The 24,915-nt window shown below is 34.6% G+C and overlaps 2 protein-coding genes across 8 annotated transcripts in view; both read left to right on the top strand.

The window, feature by feature from the left end:
- tead3b (TEA domain family member 3 b) overlaps positions 1-13,144 on the top strand; it is a 49,231-nt gene extending 36,087 nt beyond the window's left edge. For 2 of the 6 annotated variants that reach the window (XM_082136476.1, XM_082136475.1), the window contains 9 exons: positions 919-1,047; positions 1,136-1,179; positions 1,266-1,322; positions 4,202-4,263; positions 4,379-4,515; positions 5,553-5,726; positions 7,972-8,115; positions 8,199-8,351; positions 10,485-13,144. In XM_082136476.1, the coding sequence (XP_081992602.1) occupies positions 919-1,047; positions 1,136-1,179; positions 1,266-1,322; positions 4,202-4,263; positions 4,379-4,515; positions 5,553-5,726; positions 7,972-8,115; positions 8,199-8,351; positions 10,485-10,598 (1,014 nt within the window). In that variant the 3' untranslated portion in view covers positions 10,599-13,144. The remainder of the gene's footprint in view (positions 1-918; positions 1,048-1,135; positions 1,180-1,265; positions 1,323-4,201; positions 4,264-4,378; positions 4,516-5,552; positions 5,727-7,971; positions 8,116-8,198; positions 8,352-10,484) is intronic. The other 4 variants (XM_082136478.1, XM_082136477.1, XM_082136479.1 and 1 more) reach the window with 3 other exon arrangements.
- Positions 13,145-14,143: 999 nt separating this feature from the next.
- On the top strand, positions 14,144-24,512 carry smpd2b (sphingomyelin phosphodiesterase 2b). Of its 2 annotated transcripts, XM_082136462.1 has the most exons (12): positions 14,144-14,609; positions 16,875-17,050; positions 17,456-17,531; positions 18,013-18,109; positions 18,235-18,311; positions 18,435-18,528; positions 19,303-19,392; positions 20,047-20,129; positions 20,331-20,463; positions 21,557-21,661; positions 21,939-22,107; positions 22,971-24,512. In XM_082136462.1, exons 3-12 carry the CDS (start codon positions 17,482-17,484, stop codon positions 23,381-23,383), a joined length of 1,311 nt encoding a protein of 436 aa, XP_081992588.1. In that variant the 5' UTR covers positions 14,144-14,609; positions 16,875-17,050; positions 17,456-17,481; the 3' UTR covers positions 23,384-24,512. The 2 variants fall into 2 exon arrangements, with proteins under 2 accessions (XP_081992588.1, XP_081992587.1); XM_082136461.1 differs by lacking the exon at positions 16,875-17,050 and having other exon boundaries at positions 14,145-14,609.
- The last annotated feature ends 403 nt before the right edge of the window (positions 24,513-24,915 follow it).

Raw genomic sequence — 24,915 nt, 5'->3', positions numbered from 1 at the left:
GATAATTTTGACCCATACAATGTATTGTTGGCTATTGCCACAAATATACCCGTGCGACTTATGACTGGTTTTGTGATCCAGGGACACATATTCTAATTATATTTGAACTTATAAGGCATAATTTCAGTTAGTGGGAAATCTTTTGGCTTGTCTCCTGAAGCCACAAGAGGGCGCAATGAGCAAAATATTAATGCATTGCCTTAAATTGTTTATTAAAAGCAATGAAATGAAAGCATGACAGTCTGTACAAAAAAGTGCATAACGTTTAAAATAACGTTTGCAAAACAATTATGTATTTATTCATAGCTTAATACAAAGATACGAAGCGCCGGTCACACAGAGTAATTTTTTTGAGATGCAGTGGAATGGGAAAAACCTACAATGTTTTTTAAAAGTTGAACTTCTTTTAACTTTACGTGGCATCTCTGAGTGCAACGGTCAAGGATGTCCGTCTAGCGCCTGTTTCCATAGAAAACAGTGTAAAAGCAGCACAGAAAATGCTCTCTGTATGAACGGGTTTGGTTATGGTTTTGACATAACCAAGATCCGCATTGAACTTCTCTATTTATGCAATGTTTTGAATGCAGCGGCATCGTTCAAATGTGGATTTTTATTTTAAATTCAACAAATATTTTAAATTTGCATTTTAATTTGACAGCCCTAACACACGTGAAGCCTTAAAACATCCACTCACCCGAAACTTTAACACATTTCCTTTGCTGTCTTGCAAACACTGGAAATGCAAATCATTTGGTTCTCTCTGATTTCCTATTATTTCCCCTTTTTCTAATGCTTTTATCTTGCTTTGTCATAAATCAGCAGGCTGCTTTGCATTAAAATTAACAGTCATTTTTGCCATGAATTTGTCAGTATTTTCTCCTGGTTTATTCTGCTCACGTGGGTCTCCCGTCTCCTCAGGATCAAGCGTCCAAAGACAAGGCTCTCCAGAACATGGCGGCGCTCTCCTCCGCTCAGATCGTGTCTCCGAGTCTGATCAAGACCTCTCTTCCTCCTCTTCCACAGTCCCCTTACCCTCCATCTGCACGAGTACGCTTCGGATGCTTACTTCCACTTAAAACTATTCCAACAAATAATGAAGTGATTTGATTGTTTTCGTTGTTTTTTTGTTTTCCAGTTCTGGCCGACCCCCATCCCGGGTCAACCTGGACCCTCTCAGGAGTGAGTAACTCATGAACTCATACATTGTGTTTCTCGGTGTGTTTGTGTATCTGGCATATTTAATGGATCACGTTTTTATGTATCAGGCTGGTTCTTAAGCACAACCCAGGAAGAAGTCCTGGGCTTGGCCGCACCAGCTACGCGTAAGTTCCCTCCACAGAGCTTGAACTGATGTTTAGCTAGCACTGCCTCACTGCTAGAGATGGGAATCGGGAAGGATTTAACGAGTATAATTCAGATTCCGGTTACACTTAACCAACTTAAGTCAAAATAGTGACTCAATAATCATGAGTTTGAGACGCTGTTGTTTTAGTATTATTTGGATACTATAATAGTATTTAGCATTTATTTAGAATTAGCTTTTTTTTTTTGTAAATTTTTTGTTTAAGTAAATGTATATGCTTTTGTCATTTTTATTAATTTGTCGTTTTTTTGTAAATATTTTTATTTAGCCTTAATTTTAAGCTTTTTATTTGAATGTTAGTACTTCAACTTATTTATTTCAGTCCACTGCTAAGGCCACATCTCTAATTTTCATTTAAGTTTTGTAAGATTTTTGTCTAATATTTTTTTATTTCAGTGTTCAATTTCTATTACTGAAAACCAAGAAATATTGGGGAACTTCCTGTGCTTGGAAAAACTATACAAATGATTAAAATCATAATGTTATGGAAGCATAATATAAATGATTCGGTAACACTTTACAATAAGGTTGCATTAGTTAATGTATTTAACTAACCATTGTCAATACATTTACTACTGTATTTGTTTATCTTTGTTAACGTCAGTTAATAAAAATACAGCCGTTCATTGTTTGTTCATGTTTACAGTGCATTAACTAATGGTAACAAATACAACCTTTGAGTTTAATAATGTATTAGTAAATGTTCAAATTAACATTAACAAAGATGAATAAAGGCTGTAGAAGTGCAGTTCATTAATAGTTCATGTTAACTAATGTAGTCAACTAATTAAACCTTATAGTAAAGTGTTACCAGAGATTCTAGTTATGCTTATAATCTAAGAATCAAATATTTAATTGCCTAGAGATTTCTATTTGTAAGTACAATGTTATTGAACGATCAACTGAGAAAGTAATGGAAATTCATTGGTTAGATGTGTGGGAAAAAGATTTTCCTAGTCGACTGTTAGTTGTTCAATCAAGCCATTAGTCGGGAGAAATACATTTATATATGTTAACGTTAATGCGGTTGGCCATGTAAAGCGGTTACTACTTAAGTTTTAAATGATAGATCATGTTTAAGTTCGCATATCACCTTTTTGTGGTCATTCTTTACCATCTCGATATGTTCCCACACTTTGAATTTTCCTGCCCGACATACTGTATTACCACATTAGTCGTGTTAGTGATCTGTCACTAGATGACTTCGGCAATTTCTGTGGATTTTTTTTATTTTTCGTTGACCAAGCCTCTTCTTGCCGATTAACATATAGTTGACTATTAAGCCCCTTTCACACCGAGATTCCGGAAAATATACGGATAATGGTTTGATTTTGGTTCATTCACACTGCCAGTGATTTTCCAGAATCCCGTAAAGACACGTGACGTCAGGATGTGTTTTGGAAAGGCTAGTCTAATCTTCCGCTACCACTCTTTCCATTGTAGGCTTGCACTTGATGGATATTTTTACGCAACGTCTTAAATTTACTAATAATCTCGAGAAAACCACGTCTGAGCATTTTTTTCCCGGATTCGGTCGTACACTAACCCACCCTAACCCGTTCCACAAAGCTGGCGAACGATCTCAGCTTCTGCGCGGATAGTAAGGAGCTCCTGGTCTCGGCTTCATTCCAGTTTGCACACATTTTTCCGTTCTTTCTTTGTTGATGACGAACACAAACTTTCTTCTAAGAGCAACAAAACACCCTTTTACAGCATTTGTTCCTGGCTTTTGTTCACACAGGGCACGTTCCAGGATCAATCCCGGCAATGTTACTAGGTCCCCATCCCGGCATTAATCCCGGAACGTGTTTGCGTTCACACAGAAGGCACTCTAGCAATTTCCCGGGATCAGCACGCTGTGTGAAAGGGGCAGCCCTAACTATTTTATGATGGCCACTCTTTCTCATCACATTCGGATCAAATTTCAAGCTCACAACTGATAAAACTTGGTTAGATTTTACTGTAGATTCAGAAGTGGTGCATTAAAATTCCCATTGCTTTGCTTCCCAAATTTTGATTCCCAGCCTTATTCATTGGCAACATACTAAACGAATTCCTCTCTACATCATGGGCTCTGTGGTCTCAAGCCTCTGTTGAGATCTCTTGAGCATGTGTGTTATCAGACGTGAGCTAGCGCACATGACTTCTGTCATGTTGCACTCGCTCACTGAAGTAGGTGAACTTACGCTTAGCTGATACGGCCGAAACGAACAGTTGTGGGATAAGTGAATTTTCAAGGTGTGAAATATACCACCTTGTATACCAACCAAAAACATTTCAGTGCATAAGAAAGGGTTCCCACAGTCATGGACAACAAGAAGATATCAGGGAATTTGTGTTTTGTAGGACTTGAAAGGTTATGGAAATTAATTAGTTAGTGATAATATACAGTATGCCTGGCTTTTTGTTCACTATCCTATGTATTAAACGGCTATATACCGAATTAATAAATGTATGGACAAGAAATATTTGATTTAGTTTCAGAGATATTTTTTAATAATATAAGTCATGACCATTTCTGTAATTTAATACACTTTTTTAGATAATTTAATCAGCTAGATATTGCTCTTGTCTATTATAAAACTTGTTTATAAGCCATAGTGATATTCGATTTGTGAGTGAATCATTCTTTTGAGTCAGTTCTTTCCAATTGATTCATTTGAACTGATCAAGTCTAAATGATTGATTAACAAAATCAGTCTGAATCAAAAGTAGTCAAAAAATTATTGGAAATGGTCAAAAAGTGTGGGAACCCTAATAAGAGAATGTTTAACCCAAGTAAATAACTTTAAATAATAACTTGAATTTGATTCTAACAAATCCTGAATACTTTTTCAGCATCAAGCCATTTGCACAAACTTCTTACCCAAACCTATCAGGACCTGTTCAACCCTTATCATGTAAGTGTACTAGTACACTAGTAGTCCATTTCGAGCACAGCTCACGCCTGCCACCATTTCTTCTCGGTTTATGTCTGTGGTTGAGTCTAACTGGCGCCCCCTTGTGTTTGTCCAGCATACGAGCCTCTGGCCCCTCCCCCCCCGCCGGTTGCCACCGCAGTGCCCGTGTGGCAGGATCGCACCATCGCCTCCTCAAAACTGCGTCTTCTGGAGTACTCCGCGTTCATGGAGGTCCCGCAGGACCAGGACTCTGTGAGTAGAGACGAGCTCTCGACCAACATGTGCTTATCCACAGAGGAGAGGCTGAAAAGTAGTGAAAATGCTCTTGGTTTGCATTCCTCTTTAATTTAATTTCAAAAGTATATTATCAGATGACATCACATGAATTGAATAATATTTCGATTGCCTTTAGCTTTGGAGGTGACATTATGTATGATGTTGTTGAATTAATTCATTTGTTTTTATACAGTAACATTTTAATTTTGAATTCTCATAAAGTCTTATTACTTTTAGACAAGAATAAAAATCGTAATTTTTAAAAAGTTTTTTATTTCAGGTTTATTAAAATTTGCATAAAGGTACAGCTATTGCTACCGCGTGAGGCACAAATACTTCACAATTTTAATGTGCTTAAATTGTCATCAGAATGCATAATGTCACTATGCATAAATAGATGTATTTAATTTTTATTTATTTTTTGCATAAAGAAGTGCTGGTAACACTTTACAATAAGGTCTCATTTGTTAATATTAGTTAATGCATTAACTAACATTAACTATATTTTAACAGCATTTATTATCCTTTGTTTGTTAATAAAAAAAATTACATTTATGTAAGTTCACAGTGTATTAACTAATGATAATAGATACAACTTTTGATCCGAAAATGTATCAGTCAATTCTGAGAATAACATTTGCGAAGATTAATAAATGATGCAGAAGCATTGTTCATTGTTAGTTCATGTTAAGTAATGTAGTTAACTAATGAAACCTTATTGTAAATCGTTACCAAAATATTTTTATAATAATTTTTCTTTTGATTTTGGGGTGAAATATGACCTGGACGTATTCCTAATGATTTGAAGATATTTTAATTAATTCAGTTGTTTGTGTAACATATTACATTTTTATTTTGTATCCCTCATTAAAAATTAAAAGGCAGATAAAGCAGATGGGGTGTATAGTTTAGCTCTTTTATTAAAACCAATAGTAAAGTTGCATACAGAAATACAGACTACTCTTAAATGAAATGAACTTTAACAACAATATATCTTGCATTTCTGTTTACAGTACAGCAAACACCTGTTTGTTCACATTGGCCAGACCAACCCTTCCTACAGCGACCCTCTGCTGGAGGCGGTGGACATCCGACAGATCTACGACAAGTTCCCTGAGAAGAAGGGAGGACTCAAAGAGCTGTACGAGAAGGGCCCTCAAAACGCGTTCTTTCTCGTCAAATTTTGGGTGCGTCACATCATACATCTAATTTAAAGCGTGAATTATTTTTTTTAAATCTAGATCAATTTTGAATAGAATAAACTAAATAAAATTATTTATTAGAGGTTCTGACAAAATATTAATCACTGCAGACTATTTAAAAAATATTTAATTTGAATAAAAATGTTTAAATAAATAAATAAATTATATATATATATATATATATATATATATATATGTTTAGTGAATGATTCAATAACTCAGTCAAAAAAACTTAACTTGTTCCATTACCGGGTCGATCAGCGTTTTTTAAAGAAAATCTTGAATGAATGATTCAATAAGAAATAAAAAAAAATTCAGTCACTTATCGCCACCTACTGGTGTAACGATATACTTGATACAATCTTTATTTAAAGCATCAAGTTACTTTCAAAAGGTGATTTACTCTATTTTGTTCGCTACCGTAGACATCAGTGTTTAAATCCAAACTATAAACTTCTATCCCAGCACTTCTGTAATAATTTGAATTATTGTAACACAGTTAATAATGATACTGTGAAAAGACTGATTTTGAAGCCGTTTCATTCCTATATACCTTATGTAGCCCCGCCCCTTTTCAGCGCTGTGCTCGTTGTCTTTTGACTTCCGGTCTGTATTTTCACAGCGATCTTGCGTGTTTATGAATGAACGGCTCGTTTTAAAATCTTCCCCGGTCGACTGACATTTGTTAAGTCATCTGCTTTAAACATTGCAATCCTCATGATAACTTTCGTTAACTTTACAATAAGTAAATCCACTTCAAAGGCTAATTACTCCTGGACAGCAATGCCATAGAGATATACAGAGCGACCGCAAAAACGGAAGTTCAAAGACAATATTATAAAGATGGCGGCGCCCTCGTTTCTCTGGCACATAAGGTCTATACATGCCAACGCAGATTTGAATGTTCGTTTTGATCGTACTTGTCAAAGGTTTAATAGACATAGCCGAATCACTGTCATTTAGAGAACTCAATCGTTTAAGGATAAATCGTGCAGCTCTAATCTCATTCATGTGCATTCAAATGCACGAAACTAGTGATGCACCGATGTGAAAATTGTGGCCGATACCGATAACCGATATTAATATTGCTGTTATGGCCGATACCAATATTTACTGATGTCGATATCTCTGTATAGAAAACACATTTTTATGATAATCAAAATATGTCATCAGATTTTCAGAAGAAAAAATAAATATATTTTTTTTTTTATAAAGGATACAAGTGTGTCCTGAATGCACAATATGAATAAGGATGAAAAGGCAATGAATAGGCAATGTCAATGTCTGAGAGTTTTGTATAACATGCTCATTGGGTTAAATGGTGAGATCGACTAGGGCTGTCACTTTTAAGAAAAATCTAATTCGAACGGATATCAAATATCAAGCAATATATAGTCGCACTGGACTATAAGTTTATTTAGAAATGTATTTCACAAAAAAAACAAAAAACTGTGTTACGGACGGGACAGTTCTCCGTTACGGACGTGAGCGCTCTGAAAGCGGCACTAAAAGACTGCTTTAAAACTTTCACAGATACCTCAAAATAGAAAGCACAAAGCCTGTCTTAAAATTGTATCTAGTTTTGTATTAATTGTATCTTAATTTTAATCAATGTTTCATCAACCAATTGCCTGGATTTAATAAAGTTAATATAGCAGACATATAATCACGACACGGAGGCGCCGGCGCGTGAACCTGGAGCTCGTCTCATAAATGAACCGAAACTCAGCGTATAAGGTAGCCTACTTGCCTCACAGACCTGAGACATATATAGAAAGCTTGAAATGTGTACTCTTAAACAGAACAATTCAAAATGAAAGAAAACAGACTCTCTGCTTATGTAATCCGTATGAAATGTTTGTTTCTCTCTGGCGCGTTCACTACTGCGAAGATCGCGAGTCAGCATCGTCAGCTTCATCTTCAACTTCACACGTCAAATACAAAGGAATGATTATCGGCCTGTTCACATCGGCCCTATTTTGACATCGGAACGATACCGATGTGTAAAAAAATTACCATATCGGCCGATATTATATTGGCGGCCAATATATCGTGCACCACTACACGTAACCCTCACAGAAAATGACTCTGGTGGTAGCATGATATATTGACACATACCTACCTTGTTTTGTTTTTGTGTTATTGCTGTGGATATGAATGATTCCTCAAAGCTTGAATCTAGTTGGTCGTAGCATTGCAGCGCTACAGTACTAAGTGTATTTGTTTTCAGGCTGATCTGAATAACAGTGGCGTCCAGGATGGACCGGGCTCCTTCTACGGAGTCAGCAGTCAGTACAGCAGCTCAGAGAACATGACCATCACCGTCTCAACCAAAGTGTGCTCCTTCGGGAAGCAAGTGGTGGAAAAAGTGGAGGTGAGTGTGATCGCCAACACCGTTAAAATGACTGAAAAGTGTTAGTGCTTCTCTTTAAAAAAAAAGCCTGTTTTGGTTTACAGACGGAGTTCGCTCGTGTTGAGGGAGGGAAGTGTTTGTATCGCATCCATCGCTCTCCAATGTGCGAATATATGATCAACTTCATCCACAAGCTCAAGCACCTGCCTGAGAAATACATGATGAACAGCGTATTAGAAAACTTCACCATCTTACAGGTAAAATGCCCAAGAATATTCATAGTTGATTTTGAAAGATTGTTAAGAGTCAATCTTTCATGTTTATATTTATCTGTATTGTTTTCATTTCCACCTAAAGAAATGAAAAGTACTTTTCATAACATTTTAAATGAGGCATTAACTGAGAATTATTATATAGTTTGTCAGATTTTTTTTTTTTCTGTAATTTATGGGAAATATTAAATAAAATTATAAATATTTATAGAGTAAAATTTGCAAAACTAACATTTATTTAATTATTTTATTAGACCTGCTGTCTGTCGTTTGTATATTTAATAATAATCAATGTATATTTAATGCATACAGTGAAGACTATTCAGTGTTTTATTTTTATTAGGGCTGTCAAGCGATTTATTATTTTTTTAAATCTAATTAATTACACGATGTGCCGATTAATTAATCGCAAATTAATCACACATTAAATTTGGCTCAGAAATGACTCCCAAAAGATACTTTAAAGTCATTATTGTGTTAAATGAGAAAAGCGTCAAATAGACACTACAAAAGTATAAAAAATATATATTTGATTTGATTCAACATTTTATTACGCTTAAACTTTCAGGCTTCAACGGCCAAGATAGTGAGTAAATTGTTTTTTTTAATAAAATGTTTTATATGGAAATATTAAATATTTTATTTATTTTTTATGAAATGATACTTTAAGAAACTAAAACTACTAGTAGGTGGCGGTAAATGTCTAAATAAATAAGTCATTAAGTCATTCATTCATTCGATTTGTTCAAATGGTGGATTCATTCAGGAATGAAGTAAATGGCTCTCTTTCTGCATGAATGGGCCTTTGAATCATGAGTTCACCCGATTGATTCGCTCAAAACACAGATTCATTCAGAGACGAAACCCCGCTGTGTTTTGATCGGAGACACACAATCGTTCTGCTCTGGCTTTATAGGTAATATTTTCATTGGCAAAACTGAGCAATAGCAACCATTATTGTGTCTAAATATAACACAATATTGAATTGTATTAATTGAACTGTTGTATAAAATAATTAGCACATTTCCACACGTGCTATTCGGGACGAAAACAGCAATTGTGTGATATTTCTTAACTATATCGTGATATAAATATAAGACAAAAACAAAAGGTCTATAAAGGTCATTTTAACTGCATTCTATCGGCTCCATCAGGCAGAAAGTTGTTGTTATTCACCAATCAACTGTATGAAATGTAAGATGAACTACGTAGTTCTGGGGCGGGTGCGTTAAATGCGTTGTTAATCTAAACACGTTATATTTTCGTTACTAATTAATTAACTAATTAATTAAAATAATTCATTAAAGGGGTGGTAAAATGCCCTTTTCACAAGATGTAAAACAAGTGTCTGATCTCCCCAGAGAGTGTATGTGAAATGTTAGCTCAAAATACCCCACATATATTTTTATATAGCATGTTAAAATTGTCACTTTTTGAGGGTGAGCAAAAACGTTTTGTGTCTGTTCCTTTAAATGCAAATGAGCTGCTGCTCTCTGCACAGGGGGCGGAGCTACAACAGCTCATGTCCTTTTACCTCACACCGACATGCACTGAAAATTTCAAACACTTTTAGCCTTTTATGTTCAAACCGGAGTCAGAAAGATGGGGAGACTCAAGAAGAAGTGACAACATTTCTGAATGATTAGTTGATGAATTTATGTAACTTATGTTAGCATATTCTGTCTTGATAATCTATAAATCGTGTTCAGGGGGTGGGGTTTATGTAAATTTTAGGGTTGGTGATGTCACTAACCCGGGAGGAATGTCGTGTAACTTGTAGTCCTTAAAAAGCGATTTCTTTTAAAGCAAATATCTCCCTTTGCTTTGAACTTTGAAGCGTTGTAACTTTGCAGATGTTGTTTATGCTCAAACAGCAACATTACACACTAACTAAAGTTAGAAAAGTGAAATCATAATCAACCACCCCTTTAATTAAATCAGTTATATTATACAATATAATTTATTTATTTGTTATTTTTTAAATATTGTGAAATAAGATTTTGGTCATATCGCTCACCCCTAAATGTGTGAAATAAACATTACATGTTTCTTTTTTAGAAAATGTATGTAATTGAAATTCTCTGCATTTTTTTGTCTTCTCTGTTTGACTTTCTGCAGGTGGTGACCCACAGGGAAACCCAGGAGACACTACTGTGTATAGCGTTTGTATTTGAAGTGTCGACAAGTGAACACGGGGCACAATACCACGTCTATAGGCTCATCAAGGACTAGCACGACCGCGAGCTGTTCTGTCAACAGACTTCTGTTGCTTTGCACAGTCCCTCCGTCACACATATGGAGGAATATGCCAAAATTGTCCAAACATCGGAGGAATACGCCAAAATGTTACACAAAACCAAAAGTTTTGCTTCTGTTCTGATCCGGGTGCAGAATTTGAGTCTTTGAGGACATTAAAAAATATAGTATTACTCTGTTTTAAAAAAAAAAAACTTTTTTGTATTTGTTTTTAAATGCCTTAAATACAAAATGGGTCACATTGGTTTTGTTGCATATACAGATCATAGATGTCTTTTTAAGCTTTGTTTTGTCTCCATGGAGGGAATGTGAATGTGTGGATGGGAAAGAATGTCATGGAAGACAATGTGTGCCGTTTATAAGTGGTGCATGCAGCATTTTTTACAGTGATATAAGAAGGGTGAATCTCATGAAGAAGTCTCATTTTACTCTTAAATCAAAAGGTAAAAAATATACAATATGCCTATTTTGAATAAAGGCTGTTTTTAGGACATTTTTATTGTTGCATTTTGACATTATTTTAATAAAGCATGTTGCCTCCCTAAATTCTTATCATAATGCAACAGAAAATGCTATTCTCACTACTCTAAGACACTAACAGAAATCATCCTGTTTGAATGCAATGATTTTTGTTTAAATAGCATAAAGGCAGTACTATTATTACTAACATTACATTACTCAGAATTGGGAGGAAATGTGTTCAATTGTCGTCAATATAAAGTCATAATGCAATAAAAAAAAAAAAAGTGCTATATATATATATATATATCTCATATATGTAGGCTATCAGAAGAAATTTAGTTTTTTTATTTTGAAAAATTACTTTTGATTTTGGGGTGAAATATGACCTGGACATGTTCTCGACAGGTTTCATGAGATTCACCTGATATGTAAATGAGGACCAGGTCGGCCAGCAGAGGGTTTACGTTCATTTTTTTTTTTATTAAGACAGGCTTACTGAAAACACACTGCAGTTTAAAAAACCTTTTTCCTGGCCTTAAACCAAATAACATGAGATTTCAGTTCTGCAGATGCTAAAAATGTTTTAACACCTGTCGTTTGAGCAACAGAAAGAGGCGTCGGTAACCGTTCTGCAGGTACTAAAGTATTTTGAGTAGTTGACCCAAATGTTGAGTGCCTTTCTTCAAAGAACACAAGTGGATTGATACTCTGAAGTGCCTTTTGACTACCTCTCGACGTAAAATAGTAGGAATAGATAAAGCGATCAATTTCTTTACAAAAGTATTTGACTCTGCTGTTCATTGAAGCTTTCTCAAGATGCGTGATCTGAGGAAAGGTCCGATTTGTTGAAATGTCAAGCCTGACGGCTGCCCATCGAGATTTTAAATGTTTAATCCTGGAACAATACCTCGATAGAGTTGCTTGTTTTGTCGTCTTTTTAACTCTGAGAATGTTGCATTGCTGTCGTACTTTCTGGTGCTTTAAACCCTCAAAAGAGAATGTTTGCATTTTCAAGCTGTTTCTTCTTTCTTTTATCTTCACCTTCACGTCGTCCCTGCACTGTTTACCTTCTCTTGCAACTACATTTACCTGTCGGATCCTTTCGTTTTGAGTTAAACGTCAGTTTTTTTGTATTCCTGGTGTTAAAGTGTAAAAGGGAAAGTCATTAATTTCACCATGTACGTCAACACAACTGTGTGTTATAGTTCTTATCTCTCTTTTTCTTTCTTTTTTTTACTCCCTTTAGATGTAAAGTCGGTTTCTCTACAATTACTTTTGGATTACGTGAATGCACCAGGTGTTTGACATGGTTATGCATGTGTTTTTACAGAACTAGGCCATTTTAACAGTGCTGAACTGAGATCATGGGTATCTTTTGCTACTACTGAAAATCAAACCATGTTTATTTTCCCCATAGAGAACTAAAAACTTGAATTTTTAGGTCTGATTTGATGTTTCAAATGCCCGTACTTGATAAAGCCATGTAGCATTTTTGTTCCACTTGCCCTTTAAATTCAAAGACAGCACAGTTTGCATGGAAAATGTTCTTGGGATGGTTTTTAGTCATGAGTTGGCACTCGCTGATAGAAGTTTTATGTCTAGATGAGTTTTGAAGGTACTGCTAATTCTTGGGTACACCTTAAAAGCAGAAATGTAATGTATATTGGTACAATCTTAACCTGCATTTTCATGTTTGAACTTCAATGACGAGAGTTTCCTCAATTGTATTTTTTCTTACAGGCTTTTTGTTTCCATTTTTATAATTATTGTTATTATAATTATTAATTTTATGTTTGCTCTTTGACTTTCGATTGATCCTATATGCATACATTGAAAATTTTGTGTGTTACTTCTGTTATTTTATGCCATAATCTAAGTGGTGTTGGCAAAAGCTTTCCCCTGTTTTTAACAGTTCGTTGTGGCCTTGGTTACCAATTGTGCATTGCAGTTATGTATCGAATATCTTCAATGTTAGGGGTTTGTACAATATAATCAAATCAATGTATAGCAATACCAATAAAATGGCATGGGTCTCCTTGGACCATATTTCTTAAAACACACTTACAACTTTGTAAAAGTGTCTTATTCTCTTTCACAGCAAAAATCTGAATGAACAACAGAACATCTCAGAACAACTTGTGAGAAGCAGAATTAAAATGTTGATTGTGTTTTGGAATGAATTATCACCACTGCAGGTTTACTGACTGTTGAGAAAGAGATAGTATTCCTCTTACAAGAAAGTACTATGATATTTTTATATATATTTGTTCACAAAAAATAAAAATAAATAAGTTGCTGCCTTAAATTCAGTAAAATCAACTTGGATGTTTAAGTTTTTTCAACTTAAATTACATTAAACTGACTTTTTTTTTTTATTGTTTAACTTATTTTGATGAGTTAAATCTTTTTCTAGAAAGTACTTTTGTGTAAATATTTTAATTCCGAGGATTATTTTTGGCGCACCCAAATACATTTAAAAAGATAGAAAAGGGATAGTTCAGCCAAAAATTTTAATTCGGTCATTTACTCACCCTCGAGATCCGAACCTATATGAACTCTTCTGCTGAAAACTAAAGATATTTTGTAACCAAATAGTGGATGGGCCCATTGACTTCCATAGTATTATATATATATATATATATATATATATAAAATCTGTTTGGCTACAAACATTCTTGATAATATTTTATTTTGTATTCAGCAGAACAAAGACATTTATTTAGGTCCGGAACAAATTGAGGGAGAGTAAATGACATAATCATTTTTGGGTGAACTATCCCTTTAAAAACATCTCATCCATTATTCACCAACGCATGTGATTGGTCCAACCTGGAAAGCGCTGAGAAAAGTAACTGTCGTGAAAATAATTTTCACCCGAATAATGATTTAATAGCTTAAATTGAGTATAATTTAAATTAGGCAGTGAATAGATAAAATAGGACAACTATTATTTTGATCTGTTGTACCTGACCAAGCAGATTCAATGAAAAGTAAACGTTTCTAAAAGAGAACTCATTTTCCCAACAATCCAGTCATCGAGGCGCTTGTTGATGACGAAGCCGTTACGTTGAACGTCGGCGGACTCACGCGTAACGTTACACCAACTTCAATGCATTTGCTGCAAAGTAGCACTTGTGAGAAAACAAACGAACAATTAAAATAATAATAATAATAATCTTTTGAACATTGTATTGCAAACCTCTGATTATGCGCCGTACAAACGCGTGTGTCAGTCACAGAGAGACGCTTGATAACGCTTTATTTTGATTCACGTGAACACGTTTACTCATTTTACAAGTTCATTTCAAGTTAAATGTATAATGTCCAACAAACGCGTTTGATAAAGCCGAATGTCTTTTCTTCAGAGGACATCTAGATCAGTGGCTGATGAGGAAGTCGCGGTCTGGCTGGAACAGATGGACAGGATATGAGACTCAAAAGTTCATGAAAACATTGTCTATAGCAGAGATTATTGCGCCGAAAACTATTTTGGATTGTTTGAGTGGAACATTTTCAAGTATAAAGGTAAGATCGGATCTCCAGCATATAAGATTGCATGCATTAAAAGATCCTGCATCATTTGATCGCAGATGATACTTGCTCTGATGTTTGTTTGCATTGACATTCATTTTAAAGTGTGAGTTAAGCGTCTATATTACATTACATGTTTGCACTACCTTCAACAATGTACCTATATATATATATGTGTGTGTGTGTGTGTGTGTGTGTGTGTGTGTGTGTGTGTGTGTGTGTGTGTGTGTATGTATGTATGTATGAACCATAGACTGTAGGTATGAACATACGTGTGTGTGTGTTTGCAAGAAGTATTTTATGTTCAGCAATGCTGCATTTATTTGATCACTGTAAAAACAGTAAAATATTACATTTAAAATAACGGTTTTCTTTTTTATTATATTTATTCATATGGTGTAAATTCTCAGCAGCTATTACAATGTTGTTTAATGTTGTCTTACAAAGGAAATTAGCATGTGTGTGCATTTTATACATTTGATATGATTACATACAACAGCATTTAAAACGTTTTAAAAGATCCTTCATACATATATATATATATTATATTACTATGTTGTTAATATGGGCATGCATACATTCTCTCTCTCTCTCTCTCTCTCTCTCTCTCTCTCTCTCTCTCTCTCTCTCTCTCTCTCTCTCTCTCTCTCTATATATATATATATAGCCCATATTAAACAACATAGTAAAAGCTGCAGAGAAGTGACACCATATTTGTTTGTTTATTCACAGAACACAACAAGTTCATATTTACAGATTTAAAGAAGATACCATTCTGTATTATTATTCATCAACATATGAATAATTACATTTAAAAAAACGAAAAAAAAAACGTTATTTTAAAATGTAACATGTTTACTGTTTTTACTGTGATCAAATGAATGTGTATATATATACATATATATATATATATATGCTTGTAAGATTGGCACAAGCTCAGTGGCTGGTCTCCCCCATATCTCGGTCAGTAAACACAGATCCTCCTGGCGCCTGTCAGTGTTTGTGTGGAGCAGCTGTGTCTGTGTTTACTGTCCCTGAATGATCGTAACGCTGCTGGAGCAAATGTTGATGCTTACTGGTGTAAAATTAATACTGATTTACTGTCATCACAAGCACATGCTGCCATCACGATTCAGATCAGTATGTAAACTTGCTGTGAGTTTATGTTAGAAGGATCTTAGGGGATTTGCAAGAATCTTGTATCATAATTTCATACATTAATGTCAGTCGTGAATGATATGCCACAGTATTACCGTAGTGTGATCACATTATAGTACCATCACTGAGAAAGAAGTGTTGAGAACACTTAAAGCCTTTATGTATAATGCATTATTAATGTGTTTATAATGTATGTTATAATGCATTAAATCTTGTCATAAATAATTGTAACCAAAGTTTAAATGCATTATAGTATTTGCAGATTTGTCATTTGATTGAATGCATTGCACTGTCTAAAGGTGTAACAATGAATAGATCAGTACTATAATGAATTATAACTGTGGTTACAATTATTCATGAGACCATACAATGTGTTATAACGTGCATTACAAGGCATTGTTTATGCATTAAAAATACTTTATATATATATATATATATATATATATATATATATATATATATATATATATATATAGAGAGAGAGAGAGAGAGAGAGAGAGAGAGAGAGAGAGAGAGACTAATATTTTATATAAATATATATAAAGACCTTAAGTAAAGTTGTATTTGTCTTTTTTGTTGTAGTGATGGCAATATCATGTTATTTTGATATACCATGGTATTATAATTTAATATTAATTAGTAGTATTTTTACATTTAGTAAAATTTTACATATATTATTCATAATATTCATAAAGAAAAAAAAAGATTTTTTTTTTTTTTGTATGTATATATACACACACACACACACACATATATATATATATATATATATATATATATATACATATACACAAACATAAATGTGTATATGTGACCCTGGACCACAAAACCAGTCACATCAAAAAATCGAAACATTGAGAAAATCTCCTTTAAAGTTGTCCATTTTTATATATTTACGGTAGGAAATTTACTAAATATGTTCATGGAACATGATCTTTACTTAATATCCTAATGATTTTTGGCATAAAAGAAAAATCTATAATTTTGACCCATACAATGTATTGTTGCCTATTGCCACAAATATACCCGTGCGACTTATGACTGGTTTTGTGATCCAGGGTCACATATAAGTTTATCATCATGATCACAGCCATTCTGCAGGGTGTGTTGTGTACAGTGTCACCATGACAACACAGTAAGTGGACCTTTGACCCTCGGGATTGAGGTGGAGCCATAATAATATCCACCAGCAGCCGGGCTTTATGATTTATGAGCGCTGTATATCTGACATGTGTTTCTGAGCTGATCTCTAGCTGTGGATTTACTCTCAGTCAAAGGTATTTAAATGACTTGCTTGGCTTGTTTTCCGGTTCTTGTGAACTAGTTTCTGACTAAAGCACACCGCTCTCGGTTTAATGCAGATTTTAGCCAGGTCAGGTAATTATGAAATATATTTTATTTTAGATTGGTGAAGTGGTTTTGAGTTGTTTTGTGTTTATCAATGTATTTGATTTTGAATGTATTTTTTAATAGTGCTTTTTCACAGTATATTTCAAAACATTGATAAATACAAACCAGTAACCACTAACTTAAGCTTTTATTGGTCCAAAAAAAAAAAGGTTTTCTGTGCACTATTTTGTGTAAACAGTTTCAAACGTAGAGTAACGCTCATTCTGAGAAATGCTCAACTGAATCAACCCAGTTTTGTTTTGTGTGTTGAATTCTCTCATCTATCCTTACAGACCATCCCATAAGACGACGTATCGCCATGACAACCTCAGCGCCAATCAGATTACGCGTCTTCTCTCTCAACTGCTGGTCAGTCCACTCTTTACATCGATACGCGTTTGCTTTTGCTGAAGAATGTGCGCAGGATTCTGATATTCCTAATTAATCTATCTAACGGATTCCACTGGGAATATTTTATAAAAATAAAATAAAAAAATGGCAAAACAAATTATTAAAATATTATCTGAAAAATATTTACTTTGTATTAGCTTAACCTATCTTTCTACAAGATATTTATTTTCATACCAAGTGATGAAACACACATTTTTTTATTCAATGAGATATTTATAATAAATATTTTTCATTTCATAAAAATGACAAAACAGAAAATATGTACATAAACATTTTTACTGTGTTGCAGAAATTTGCATATGCATATTTTCATTATTTACTGTTAAAATAGATTTCAAAAAATAAATTTTTTATTTTCTCTCAAAATGTCTGGAATTTATATCATGAACTAATAAATGCATAAAGGATGAAGCGCATGAGTTTGCTGTGATTGTTTCAGGGGGATCCGATACCTCAGTAAGAACTGCAGAGAGAGATTTGTTCTGATCGGAGATCTGCTGAATCAGGAACAGCTTGATCTAGCGTTACTGCAGGAGGTGAACACACTTCTCTCAGTTTAAAAATGATGAACTGTTTAAACAATGTGATTCCGATACGTCTGTTGTCTTTTAGCTGATTGTCCTGTAGAATGACATGATTTTCTGGGGCTGGTTTGTTACAGGTCTGGTGTGAGAAAGACTTTCTGTTTTTAAAGCAGAAGCTTGGCAGTGTCTATCCGTTTTCCCATTATTTTAAAAGGTAAATCATCTTTAAATGCATGAATTTATTAATGAAGTTCTGTGTCCCTGAAAGGTTCTTTGGGCTTAAATGCACACAGTTATGAATGCATTTTCTCTTAAAGTAACACTTTCTCGTCTTCAGTGGATTTATAGGAAGCGGACTGGCCGTGTTTTCCAGACATCGAATCCATGACGCCTTTCTGTACAGATACTCATTAAATGGATATCCGTACATGGTGCGTCTGATCAATTATGAGTACAGACATCCTGCTTTTCTTCTTTAATATAAATGAATTTCTACATATTTAAGAAATTATCATATGTGACCCTGGACCACAAAACCAGTCACATGGGTCAATTTCTTGAAATTGAGATTTATACATCATCTGAAAGCTGAATAAATAAGCTTTCCATTTATGAATGGTTTGTTAGGATAGGACAATATGTGGCTGAGCTACAACTATTGAAAATCTGGAATCTGAGAGTGCCAAAAAATCGAAACATTGAGAAAATCTCCTTTAAAGTCGTCCATTTATGTTGGCGACTGTGCTGCATTCACTCACTAAAATAAATGTTTTATATATTTACGGTAGGAAATTTACAAAATATCTTCATGGAACATGATCTTTACTTAATATCCTAATGATTTTTGGCATAAAAGAAAAATCGATAATTTTGACCCATACAATGTATTGTTGGCTATTGCCACAAATATACCCGTGCGACTTATGACTGGTTTTGTGATCCAGGGTCACATATTCACAATATAGCGCATCCTTGAGTACCTTATTGCATTTATAAAATACTTAATAATGTACATAATAATCAAATATTATGGTTTTAAACATTATTTTACATCCTAACCAGTCGAACCTGTAAACCATACATCCATTATTGACACATACTTACTAGCTGTTGTAAATAAACTAACTCGTACTGTATGTTCCATTAATGTCAGAGCTGATTGGTCGGTCTATAAAAGGCTTGTTAATGATCTGATCTTGTGTCAGGCTCAACATGGAGACTGGTTTGGTGGCAAGGCTGTGGGGAAGGTCCTGCTTAACATCAGTGGGCTGAATGTTCATGTCTTCGTAACTCATGTAAGTTCATGCAAAATGCATCTTATTTGACTATTATTTATATACTATTATTATAGTATTTATTTATTAATATTTTGAATTTACTGTTTATTTTTAATTTTAGTTATTTTATTATGTGCTTTTGCCATTAGCACTAATTATGTGCACTTTATATTTAGCTTTAATTTATTTAAATTTTGTATTAAAATTTTAATACCTAAACTTAAACTTGTTTCATTTAAGTTAATTGCTAAGGCAACATTTCTAATGTTCATTTAAGTTTTTTAATTTTAAGTTTTTAGGTTCCATTTGTTAACATTAGATGATAACATTAGTTTAGTTAACATGAACTAACAATTAATAACTCTCTAAAGCATTTATTAATCCTAGTTACTGTTCATTTCAACATTTATTAAAATCAAATATCCGTTAATATTATTTAATGGACCTGAGCTAACATGAACAAGTTGTATTTTACTAATGTTAACAAATATGAATAAATACTGTAAATTTCTCATTGCTAGATAATGTTAGTTAATGCATTAGCCAGTGTGAACTAATAGGGCCTTATTGTAAAGTTTTTCATCTAATATTTCATTTAATTTTAGTGTTATTTTCAACTACCAATTTTTGTTTAACAATAACCACCCTGGCATGAATGTGTGTTCACTCCAGCTGCATGCAGAATATTGCAGAGAGAAAGATTCGTATCTCCCGCACCGAGTGGTTCAAGCCTGGGAGCTGCAACAGTTCATAAGGTCATAAGTCTCTTTTTGCAGTTTTACCCTTTGCTGTGGGTTTATTTTCAAGCCTAATATAGTTTTTAATAGCTCAATCTTTCAATGAAATGTGCCTGAGATCACACTGATCTGATCAGAGCTTTTGTTGAAAATAAACGCAAGCCACGCAGATTTCTGCTCTGATCCCTCAATGCTCACGACTCGGTGTGTTTCTCAAAGGCACACCAGTGCTGGAGCGGACGTGGTGATTCTGGGTGGAGATCTGAACATGCACCCAGACGATCTCGGGACCAGACTGCTGAGAAACTACACGGGACTCCTGGACAGCTTCAGTGAGGCTGCCAACTTTGAGGTTAGTAATGCAGTGTGATCCTGTCTGACCTCTTGTGATGACTGTGTGTGTAATGATATCAGGGTTCCCACGGGTCCTTGAAATCCTTGAAAGTTTGTGGATCTGACAAAAAAAAAAATTCAAGGCCCTAGAAAGTTTTTGTAAATAAACACACATTTTATCCTTGGTTCTTGAAAGTGCTTGAATTTATTTTATGCAAGAAGTTTTCTGGAAAAAAATCCTTATTATTCCCTCCGGTCCGCTAATGTGTTATTTCACCAACACTTCGTGGCCTATGCGCACTAGCTTGCTTGATTTACGTTACGTTAGTTACGCGCATTTACACGTTACGTTAAGTGTTTCCCGCGTGAGGTACTTTGTGTTGTACGTTGCCATGACGTTCACGCGCACAAAACTGTAACAATGTAACACGATGTAACCTTGCACACTTGAAGTGTGTCCCCACATTAAGTCTTAACCCACACTTGAATTTGAGGGTATTGGACCTGGAAATTCCTTGAAAGGTCCTTGAATTTGAAGTTAACCGAGATGTGGGAACCCTGTGATATGTCGCATAGCTGTCTGAGGCCCTGTTTACTCCTGGTGTTAAGATGCGTTCTGGTCGATCGGATCACAAGTAGACGAGGGAGACTCATTCCCGGTTACACCTGGTGTTTTAATCCGTCTCTTTTGTCCACTTGCAAACACTTCTGTCCTGATTTCTTCGAGGGGAGGGTTTATGGTTGGGGAAATGTATGTTTTTTTTCAGATCTGATGGACAAACCGAGACGACGGAGAAACATAAAGAGAGCATCAGCTTTAGTTTCTGCTCTGACAGACACAAGACCAGCCGAACGCTGTGAGTGTGTGTTAGAAATCAGGAATGGAGAGAGAACATTGTGATGGTACGTTTTTCGTCTGCAAACTAAACTTTGACAAAGTTTAAATCAGGACAGAAGTGTTTGAAAGTGGACAAAAGAGACGGGTTAAAACACCAGGTGTAAACGGGAATGAGTCTCCCTCGTCTACTTGTGATCCGATCGACCAGAACGCATCTTAACACCAGGAGTAAACTAAGTTATGATTTATAATGACATCCTGTCGTTAATACCAGGGATGTGAGGAAGGATTCACACATATATCTGAAAACCCTTTCACACACACGGATGGTCTCGCTCCATTTGGGGGAGGAGTCCGGATAGACTACATCCTGTTCAAGGTAAAAGTTCGATATTACTACGATTTTCTACTATTTCTATTAATAAGTGATGTTTTCTGAGACTCAAACTGTTGCTTATAGTCTGGTTTAATGATCGGAACAAACCTCAACCCAAAGTATTAAACTTTGACACAACTCATCCCACAGACATACATAAATGATACCTCAGAAATGTCTAGTTTTCTAACTATTCTTAGAACTATAGATTCTTCTAACTATTAGTTTTATCTTTCTTTGCTCGTATGCACATAAATGCTGACAGCGCTGTTTCTTGCAGGGATCAGGGGAAGTAGATGCGAGCTGTGAGTCTTTGTGCACCACTAACGGTCCAGTTCCTGGACTGCCCTTTCCTTATTCAGACCATGAAGCTCTCACTGCCGAGTTCCTGTTTACGCCAACTAAAAAGGGAAATGGATGCAAAGAGAGAGAATTTGGCTGTATTCCAGGTATTTGCGCTTCAGTTTTTGGGGTCTTGAAATTATTATTACATGCATTTTTGCATGCAGCAACAACACAATAAACCCATGCTGTGTTATTTTCTGCCCCATAATAAAGTTTGGAAATTGACTGTGTTTTTTTTGGATGTCAAGGTGTTTTAAAGGAACAGTTCACCCAAAAAATATTAATTTACTCGCCCTCATATTGTTCCAAACTCACATAATATATTTTTTTTTTGTGAAATGCATTAAGGAGAAATCTTCACATAGTTTGTCTGAGAAGCTAGTACAAAAAAATAATCCTTATTGATCCATCAGATAATTTTCCCTTGTGTTCCATGATAAAAAAACAACACTTTTGGGCTTGAAACATCATGAGTGCGAGTGATTATTTTCTTTTTTGGGTGAACTACTTCTTTAAAGATTGTTTTGACATTATCAACTATTTCAGGCTGGTAATATGTTTTTAAAAAGAGGTTTTTGGAAGAAGTATCTTTTATTTGATCAAAAATACAGTAACATAGTAATATTGTGAAATATTATTGCAATTTCAAATTAATGTTTAATATTTCAATATATTTTAAGTTATGCATTTATTTTATTTATTCCTGTGATAATTTCTCCGGTTTTCAGTGCCACCTGATCCTTCAGAAATCATTCTAATATGATAATATATTTCTGATTATTATCAATGTTGAAAACAGTTGTGCTGCTTCAGATTTTTTGTGGAATCCTTGATGCATTTTTCTTTTCAGGATTCTTTAATTTATTTGAAATGGAAATCGTTATAGACATTATAAATGTCTTCTGATCAATTTAATGCATCTGACCGCAAACTTTTTAATGGTAGTGTATGTATGTTTCTCTCTCAGATAAGCTTCCTGAGCTGGTCAACACAGTCAATGAAGCTCGTACTGAAGTAAAGGTGGGTCTACACTGCTCTGAGCGCATGCGCCACACCGCGGCTCGTACAGGCATCATGGGTCTTGTCCTGCTAGTACTTGAGTTAGCCATCGCCGCTGTCCCGTTGTTTGCTCTGGGAGCTGAACAGCCCTTTCCTAAAGCCTCTTTCTACCTGCTGGGGGCGCTGTGCTTTGCCGTCCTCCTCTCTACACTGATGCTGTACGTCTTCTACAGCATGGAGGTGAAGGCACTGCAAGGCACTGAGGACCAGATGAGACTGGCACTAAGTAGCCTTCAGGAACGGATTAAGGAGTACCCCAAGGCTTTATCATCGGACCATTTGCGAAATTCACTTGACAGCAAGGATTCTGTGCATTTGTAGCAAGAAAGCTGAATTCAATTTGGATGGAATACTGAACTGAAACTTAATGAGAAGGACATTGGGTCATTTTTTGGTGTCTTAACTGAACTGAACACAACCGGTTGTAACTATGCAGTGGTTTCAGTGTGTGTGTTGTTTTTTAGTTTTTTTTTTACTAGACATTGAGGATAAATCTTCTGGAAATTAGACAAGTTAGCAAAATCATTAATTCCATGACATATCTATTTCACTTCAACCTCATTTAGTTGTTCAGTCCAGAAGGCCTCAGCAAACTTCCTAGGAGGCCGCAAGGATGACTTAAAATTATATATATATATGTATGTATGTATGTATATATATGTGTGTGTATATATATATATATATATATATATATATATATATATATAAAATTCATATTATAATTACTTAATATAGTTATTATAATGCGCAAGTAATATAATTAATATCGTTGTTTTTAGTTTAAAAATGTATAATCATTTTAATGTAAATTAATATGATTAAATTGAACTATATAACAATTAAAATGCAAAAAAAAAAAACATTAAATCATAAACTAAATTGCATTTATTTTTTTCCCTCAATAACTAATCAATTATTTTTATCGAAAAACATATAGTTCTTGAAACTTCTGAAATCATATGTACATGTATGTATGGATGCATATAGATTTAGAACCACTGCTTTTGAATAATTTACCACTATGAATCACATATGACAGCTCATAATCACTTGCTAATTTAATATTCCTTTGTTAACTTTTTTAAATGCAGACCTGCTGAGCAGGTGTTTCTGTCCTTTATATGTAAAATGTTTTCAATCATCCTCTTTTGAAGTCTGCTTTCATTGTGAATGTGAACAGTTATGTTTGTCGAAGGCCATTACCAGAAACAACCTCATATCTCCAGCTATTTTACAGTTTTGTATTGGAAAAGATCGATGTGGAGATAAATCATATAGTGCACTGTAATAAAACTGTCATTTAAATTTTGTCAAACCACTCCATAACTGTGTCCATAAAGTGATTTTCCTGTTGTTTAACATGGCAACGACCTCATTTATCTCTAATATACCTGTTTTGTTACACAAGTCTTAACTTTTTATAGAATAAAAAATGCAAATTTTTCAGCAAGTTGGTGATGTTTTATGTTTATTGTAATGTGATCTACTTGCCACAAGGGTGCAGTGTTGGTCAGAAGATTTATAAGAATCTTTGTTGAGTAAAGAAAAAGTTTCATGGTAGCTATTATTATTATTACCCATATATACAGTATACTTGCATTTACTGCATTTAGTAGATATTTGAACTAGTTCGTTTTGTTTGAAAATGAAGTTTGGCGTTTCTCAGAGTTTGCATCTATGAGTGGTGGTGGTGGCACAATGGATAAGACACATGCCTTTGGTGTGAGAGACCCGGGTTCGAATCCACTGTGAGACACCAATGTGTCCCTGAGCAAGACACTTAACCCCTAGTTGCTCCAGAGGCGTGTGACCTCTGACATATATAGCAATTGTAAGTCGCTTTGAATAAAAGC

The sequence above is a fragment of the Leuciscus leuciscus genome (assembly GCF_965113295.1).
Source record: "Leuciscus leuciscus genome assembly, chromosome: 14".
In the NCBI taxonomy this organism is placed as follows: Eukaryota; Metazoa; Chordata; class Actinopteri; order Cypriniformes; family Leuciscidae; genus Leuciscus; species Leuciscus leuciscus.
This window is presented reverse-complemented; position numbering and strand designations above follow the sequence as displayed.